The 7,857-nt window shown below is 50.6% G+C and overlaps 1 protein-coding gene across 1 annotated transcript; it reads right to left on the bottom strand.

The window, feature by feature from the left end:
- Positions 1 to 1,361: 1,361 nt before the first annotated feature.
- LOC104066633 (zinc finger protein 436) lies at positions 1,362 to 6,339 on the bottom strand. Its single transcript, XM_054056802.1, has 2 exons — positions 6,309 to 6,339; positions 1,362 to 5,750 (listed from the first exon to the last, which is right to left on the bottom strand). The coding sequence occupies exon 2, from the start codon at positions 5,737 to 5,739 to the stop codon at positions 4,747 to 4,749; it is 993 nt and encodes a 330-aa protein (XP_053912777.1). The 5' UTR covers positions 5,740 to 5,750; positions 6,309 to 6,339; the 3' UTR covers positions 1,362 to 4,746.
- Positions 6,340 to 7,857: the final 1,518 nt, after the last annotated feature.

Below are 7,857 nucleotides of genomic sequence, written 5' to 3'. Positions count from 1 at the left end.
CAGTGGAGCTGTGCTTTGCATACAGAGTGCCAAGGAAGGAAACAAAGTTTGCACATACTTGCACTCTGCATCCATGAGGATGTTTAGACCTAGTATGGCCTGCTTCAGTTGACAGGTGCTTTCACTTACCCTTGAAAAACTACCGTGCTCTCTCCATGCTGTCCAACCCATCCCAACACATCCCCCAGGCACAGTCAGCTATCTGCAGCTAGAAATACCTCCATGGTAACCTGCAGGAAGAAGGAAAATCTTGCTTCCCCTAAAAAGTCTGGCTCCTATGCTGTTTGGTTCCTAGGCTCTCTGGTTCCTAGGCTCTCACATCTGTTCACGTGAATGAGTGCCTCAAATCGACCAGGCCTGTGAGAAGAAAACCAACCAGTTGCCCAAGTCCATCGAGGCTGCAAAAGCAGTATTATCAGGTGGATTCATGCATTTTCTACTAAGAAAGCCAGCAAGCACTTGAATGAGAAAACGGAGGGGATGATTGAGAGGTGGGTCGACCTCCTTCTGAGATATATCAGATTTGGCATGAAAAGGCTGAAGGTTCTTCATATCTTGGGATATGAGGGCATATGGTCTCTGTTTCCTCGATCTCCTCAAATATCCTGTATTTTCTTTTTTTCAGAGATGGAGGCTCCTTCTGTTGTGTCTCTGGCTATTCAGACTAGCGTTGCTGGGGTAGAGGGAAAACAGGGCCGCAAAGAACACAGTTTGCTCTGCATACAACGACAATTTTGTTTGTTTCCTGTATCTCAGAAATTGCTCTAAAGATTGCACATTACTTTTAAAATCTATTAAACACATAAAACGCACTTCTTGCCAGAGATCAAAATAAATTTGTTTTCCCAGTCACAAACAATGAAGCAAAGAGGAACGTAAAAGAAGTTGTATCCCAGTCACCACTATTATGATACATACACTTTGTCAGTAAGGGACTGGAAAACTGGATCCCACACAAGCCAGGTAACAGAACCGAGGAGATACTCTCCTCAGAGCAGCTGCAGCTCTGCTAGAACCAGGTTCATCGACCAGCAAGATGGTGTATCATTGCAGAATATGGTTCCGCCACTTTCTTGCTTAAAGGAATGGTGAGTACTGTATGCCATCCTCTGGCTTTTCAGATTCAAGCAGAAATGTTAGACAAAACCGAAACCCAATTCTAGGAATATCCCTCACCTCAGATTCTTACTTACATTGCACAGCAGCTGTGCTAAGTAATAGTCAACCCTCAGTGAAGGATGATACATGCATTTCCAAACCTGGCCCTGACAGAGGCCAAAAAAAATCCCCGATGCTCAGGTCACTCCATGGAGAAAGAAAGAAAAAAAAAGTTGTGATAACAAAGAACATTAGGGTGGAAATTTTTATTTTAGAGACATCGTTCATCCATTTGTCTACCTTCAGTATTTCTGAAGTGCCATAGTCTCACTGTAGCATCTAAGCACCATTACCACAACAGGAAATTACAGTATTCTACAGAGCTCCTTCAGCTGGCAGGAAGATCTGGGCACCAGCTGATGACCACAGGTCTGGGATGGAGTGTGCTAGGGATGGTCTGCTGGAATGAGAATAGCCAATTATCTTTTGCTTTTTCCACTAGTCTCCCACTATGATCCGGAGGGAGATGACAGCTGGTAGAGAAGCCAGTGAGCTGCTGTGAAAGTAAAGCCTCTGGTTCTTAACTTTTTGTGTATGCCCATATCTCTGTCTTCTGAATTCAGCTTGTGAGTTTGTGCTTCTCACAAAGCAATTAAATCCCCGGGAGAAGAGGAACATACTCCATAACTTCTGCAATGGCAAAGGAAGGGTGGTGCCCAGATTCTCCTCTCCAGCTAGGCAATCACAAACAGTAAAGGGCAGACAGGCTAGCGGAAGGGGATTATTCCAGCCAAGTGACACTGAACAAGGAAAACTAACAGTGGCTGTGGAAAGGAGCTCCAGAAATGTGCTTACACTGGTGAGCAATCCAATCCTAGCCACCAAAACTACTGCACTGGCAATGTGCTGTGAACCCTAAGGCCACTTTGATTTGGCTACAGTTTTAAATAAGTTCATAAAGACCTTAGAAATAAATGCACGTCAAACCTTTTATAGAGCACTGTTAAGTATACATAGCACTTCACAAAGCATGTAGAAAGGAAATGTTCCAAAAACTGCTGTGAAGGCATATTCGGGGGCCGGTGGCTTCTCAAACCAGAATCTCAATGTGAGGGTTTCCCTTTGAGTTGAGCTCAGCTATGTGCAGACCTGGGTTTGATTTCACTGATCTGCTACAGCGACTCCGTTCAGATTGCCAAAACACAAGTTGCATTCATGAGATGCTTTTCCTCGGCAAACAGGGCTTCTCAGCCAGACAGTTTTAGTGTTGTGAATTTCCTTCAGGAAACTTAACTGGAATGGGACAGACCCACACAAATTGATCAGTTCTACAGCTGGACCTCAGCATAACCTTTGAATTCAGTTAAAAATGAGACTGAGAGCTGTAGTATTCCTTCTGAAGTCTGCTAGCAAACAAAAATCTTGATGCTTCTGGAACCAACTAGAGGATGACTAGTCACATTTCCAAATGACTTTCCAGAAGTGGAACAGAAATAAAAAACACATTGGTTTGAAGCCGTTCATTAAAAAAAACCCCAAAATACAAACACAAAGCTAAAAGCAAAAATGTGCATTTGCAAACGAAGGCTTTGGTTCCTGTGTAAACAAAGCCCACCCCACTTCTGAAAGCTCCTTCTACTTCCCTGAGCAGCTGCACATAAAGGTGCCTTGTTCTTCTAGGAGCTGCAAACAAATTCATGCTCCTTCTACAGCTTTTTATAAAATTATATGAAAATAACTTTTTATAGGCAGCTGAGTGTCAAGAGGTGGCTTGGGGCTTGCAGAAGGGATCCCTGCAACCCCTTCAGAGCAGCAAGTTCAGCAGAGAAAGCCATTTACGAGCACCCCTGGCCAGTAGCTGCTCAATCCGTGGATCTTCTCAGCATCTTTATTTCCTTCATCTCTTCCCCACCACAGCTCCAGTCCTTTCATTGGCTCCAGTCTGCGTTCCTCTTTCCAGAGACCTACTGAAGTCATGGAGCCAGCTACTGGATCAGTAATGTACATCGCAAAACCAGAAACCTCTTCTAAGCTCCAGCAGCACTGGATAAGCACACAAGTCGGTATCATCACTAAAATTATCAGCAGCAAACCAGTCAAAAATAATGTAAAGTGTTGCACTGCAATTCCTTGTAGACAAAACTATGAGAGAGGTACATCCTACAACTGCCACTGATATGCACCTGTGCAAAAGGAGGGGGAAGAGCACTACGCTGAATGACATTTAGAAGTCATTCCTCACAACCATAGGGGCCACACATTTTTATACAGATATATAAATAAAACAACTCAATTCCAGATCTTATACACACACACGCAAATTAAAACTGAATGTACTGATGTGAAAATTCAAATGTTTTTGGTACAAAACATCTCCCAGCTTCTAATTGAGAAATGCTAGTATATTTAGCGTTTTGAGAAGTACTGATATGGTGTAGTATCACTCAGCTGGCCATTTTGACCACTGCCACGTTGTGCGTACGATCACTCACATGAGTGCAAAAAATACACTCAGTACAAAAGCTAGTTCATACATATGTGAATAGACACACATAGATATTACTTACACACATGCACACTGGTCAAAATGGGACTTAAGAATACTGGTATGGAATCAGGTCAGTCCTGTTGTTCTTATTTTGTTACACAGCTTACACCAGCCCGCTTGAACCGTATCTGTGATTCCAAATTCTGCAGAACTAGGAGAGTACCAGTACAAATTCACAGGCGACCTCCATACTCCTGTCAAGTTGTGTACCACAGTCTTAGCAGCAGCAAGTATAATTCTGATTATTTTTTTAAGCCTTCAGGTATGATAATTTTCTATATCAGTTACCCACAAGTTCTGAGATACCAGAACAGGCCATGTCCCTATCCCACAGTTCCCTCGTTCCTACCATCCACGCAGCATTTGCAGAAAACCTTTGCAGGTATGCCTTCCTTCTCTGGGCCACGGCATGTCTACATGTTCCTCTTACAAGCAGACTCAAGTGTTCTTTGCTTGTGCTTCAAGCTGGCCTGCACACTGTATATGCATAATGTAGTGTCCAGCTTCTCAGCAGGACTTACATAGCTTTGACCTCCTTGCCTGCCGTATGAGATACAGAGCTGGCTCAGAAAACAATCACAGTGAGTTTCCAAAGACCTGTGCAATATTATCTAGATCACAACATTTCAACTGTGAGTGAAATTAAACCCCTTAGGATCCCATCACCCATCTTATTTCCCTTGACATGGCCATACATGTACACAAGCGGCTTCTCATCATGTGACTGGACGTTGTGCGTTCTCTCCTCAGGCTCCCAGGCAGACACCTCTTAAGGGGATGTGGGAGAAAACATCTGCACCTTGGCCATGTGGCAGATGGCACCTGATTCTAGGTACCAGGGAAAGAAGGTACAGGGATGCAGAACTACCCATGGCAACCACTGCTCACTTTCCGTCCATGCCTGAGGTGTGTTGGGAGGGGAAGGTGACTGAAAAAGGCAACATGGGCCAAAAACATTACTCTGGTCAGCTGTCTTTAATCCACGGGCCCCAGTTTAGATGCATCCTTGTCTACCTCCTTGTCCCTTAAGCACATTTTGGACAGGCTTGGACCAGAAACTGCATCCTAGATCACTCCCAGACTACAGCTAGTGATGCTGCTTACCACACATGCACCCGCTGGTGTGAGACTAAGTAGGAGTTGCGACTGAAACTCTTCCCACAGTGGGAGCACTTGAAAGGTTTCTCTCCAGTGTGGGTACGACGGTGACGGATAAGGGTTGAGTTGTCACTGAAGCAGGTGCCACACTCAGCACACTTATAGGGCTTCTCCCCAGTGTGGGTGCGACGGTGCTGGACAAGATGCGAGCGCTGGCTGAAACTCTTTCCACAGTCAGGGCACAAGTATGGCTTCTCACCTGTGTGGACACGACGGTGGATGACCAGCTTAGAGCTCTCACTGAAGCACTTGCTGCAGTCAGCACACTTGTACGGCTTCTCTCCTGTGTGGAGCCGCTGGTGGGCAATGAGGTTGGAGCTGTCGCTGAAACGCTTCCCGCACTGGGGGCACTTGTAGGGTTTCTCACCCGTGTGAAAGTTGGCGTGGCGGAGCAAGCCTGAGTTCTGGTAGAAGTTCCTCCCACACTTGGCACACACGTAAGGCCTCTCGCCAGTGTGGTTGCGCTGGTGCTGCACCAGGTGGGTGCTCTGGCTGAAGCTCTTGCCACAGTCCTTGCATTGGTACGGCCGCTCACCTGTGTGGATGCGCTGGTGCTGGATGAGGTGGGAGCGCCGGCCGAAGCTCTTGCCACAGTCGGCGCACATGTAGGGCTTCTCCCCAGTGTGGATCCTCTGGTGGCGGATCAGGTCAGAGCTGCGGTTGAAGCTCTGCCCACATTCAATGCAGATGTAGGGCTTCTCTCCCATGAAGGCTCGCTGGGGCACCACTGTCTCCTTACGCTTCCGAAAGCCACACCGAGAAGTCTTCCCTGGCCCTGTCTCTTGGGAGAGAAGCTCTGTCCTCAGACGGGATGTTTCCTGGCCACAGCCTGCAGGAGAAGCAGCTTCCCTCATAAAGAAGTCTGAGATGGCCCCACAGGGTCCATTGGCTGCCTCTGGTCCATCTCTTTGGAGATGCCCCTCATTGTCACTCATGCTCCCATCACCTGCTGGGACAGGAGGAGAGTCCAGACACAACCAACAACTTTAATCACAGCCCATGCACACCCTTTGCCACCCAGCATGGCCAAACCAGCTGCCCAACAGGGACCCTGGCAAGGTGCCATCCTCCTCCTGCCCATGCCATACCATTCCATGCCACGCTATGCCACGACATCTAGTCCATCCATGTCACACCATTCCATGCCACATCATGCCATGTATCCCATCCATGCCATGCCATTTCATGCCACACCATGCCATCTATCCCATCCATGCCACACCACTGCATGCCATGCCACGACATGCCATCTATCCCATGCATGCCATCCACCCCATCCCATGCCATGCCATCCCAGCTCCGCGGCTGCCACGGCAGAGGTGGGGACCGGCTCTATCCCCCGCCGCCCCCGGCCGAAGGCGCTGCCAGCGGGAGAGCGCGGAGCCGGGCAGCGCCGGGCCTGACGGCTGTCCCCGCCGGTCCCCCCGAGCCCCGGGGCCGCCGCTGCGGGGAAACCTCCCCCCTCTCTCCCAGCGGCGCGGAGCCCCAGCCGCGCCCGCCTCACCTCCGCCCGCACCCAGCGCCCGCGGCCCCGGGCGGTCCCCGCCCGCCCCCTGCCGCCCCCCCGTCCCCGCCTTCGTCTCCCTGCCTGCCCCCTGCCCCCCTCCCTCCCTCCCGCCTCCCCGCCCGCCCCTCCGCCTGCAACCCTGCCTCACCCCCGTCCCCGCCCCCATCTCCCTGCCTGCGCCCTTGCCCCCCGCCTGCCCGTGGTCTCCCCCCACCTTCCGCCGCGAAGTCCCCCTTGCCCACCCCTCCTGCTCCCCGCCTCCCCTCCGTTCCCCCTCCTCCCCGCTGCCCCGTCCCGCTCCCTGCCTTCCCTCCCGCCCCCCCGCCTCCCCCTCCTGCCCCCTGCTCCCCTCCCCGGCCCCCTGCACCACCGCTACCCCTGCCCGTCTCCTGCCCCTTGGTCTCCTCCCCCCCGCCTGCCCCCCTGCCACCAGATCTCCTCCTCGCCCCCCTCTCCTTCCAGCCTCCCGCCCACCTCCCTACCCGCCCCCTCGCCCACCCCTCCTGCCTCCAGGTCTCCTCCACCCCCCTAGCTGCCCTCTGGTCTACCCCCTGCCCCTTGCCCACCCGCCGCTCCCTCGCCCAGCCCTCCTGCCCTCTGGCCTCCTCCTCCACTGCCTCCCCTCGCGCCCCCTTGCTGAAAGGGGCTCCGGGAAGTCTGGGGAGAGGCTCTTTACAAGGGCATGGAGTGATAGGACAAGGGGGAATGGGTTTAAAATTGGAGATGGGAAGATTTAGATTAGACATTCGGAAGAAATCCTTCACGATGAGGGTGGTGAGGCACTGGCACAGGTTGCCCAGGGAAGCTGTGGCTGCCCCATCCCTGGAGGTGTTCAATGCCAGGTTGGATGAGGCTTGGAGCAGCCTGGTCTGGTGGGAGGTGTCCCTGCCCATGGCAGGGGGGTTGGAACTGGATGATCTTTAAGTTCCCTTCCAACCCAAACCATTCTGTGATTCTAGGTAGAATGCAGTGTTTGTACTAATGTCTAATATGATCACAGGCATTAATGAACAGTAGAGTCGTCGTCTTTTGTCATATTTGAGGAACAGAACAATAGGAAAGCATGAAGACTGCAGAAGACTGGCATCTGGCCAATACTTCATCAGCCAAAAAAGTTGGGTGGTCAAGATAGTGCTTATTACAAACGTTCTAATGGAAACTTAAAAGGAGGCCTATGCGATCATAGAATCATGGCATCATAGAATAGTTTGGGTTGGAAGGGACCTTAAAGATCATCGAGTTCTAACCCCACTGCCATGGGCAGGGACACCTCCCATGAGAGCAGGCTGCCCAAGGCCCCATACAACCTGGCCTTGAACATCTCCAGGGATGGGCAGCCACAACTTCCCTGGGCAACCTGTGCCAGTACCTCACCACTCTCATCGTGAAGAAATTCCTCCTTATGTCTAGTCTAGATCTGCCCCTTTCCAGTTTATACCCATTGCTGCTTGTCCCATCACTACAAACCTTTGTGAACAGTCCCTCCCCAGCTTTCTTTAGATAGGGTAGGGAGATGCTTTGCACACCCCAGACTCAATAAAGGACT

This window comes from Cuculus canorus, chromosome 1 (genome assembly GCF_017976375.1).
Source record: "Cuculus canorus isolate bCucCan1 chromosome 1, bCucCan1.pri, whole genome shotgun sequence".
Lineage (NCBI taxonomy): Eukaryota > Metazoa > Chordata > Aves > Cuculiformes > Cuculidae > Cuculus > Cuculus canorus.
The sequence above is the reverse complement of the archived record's forward strand: the minus strand, read 5'-3'. Positions and strand labels throughout refer to the sequence as shown.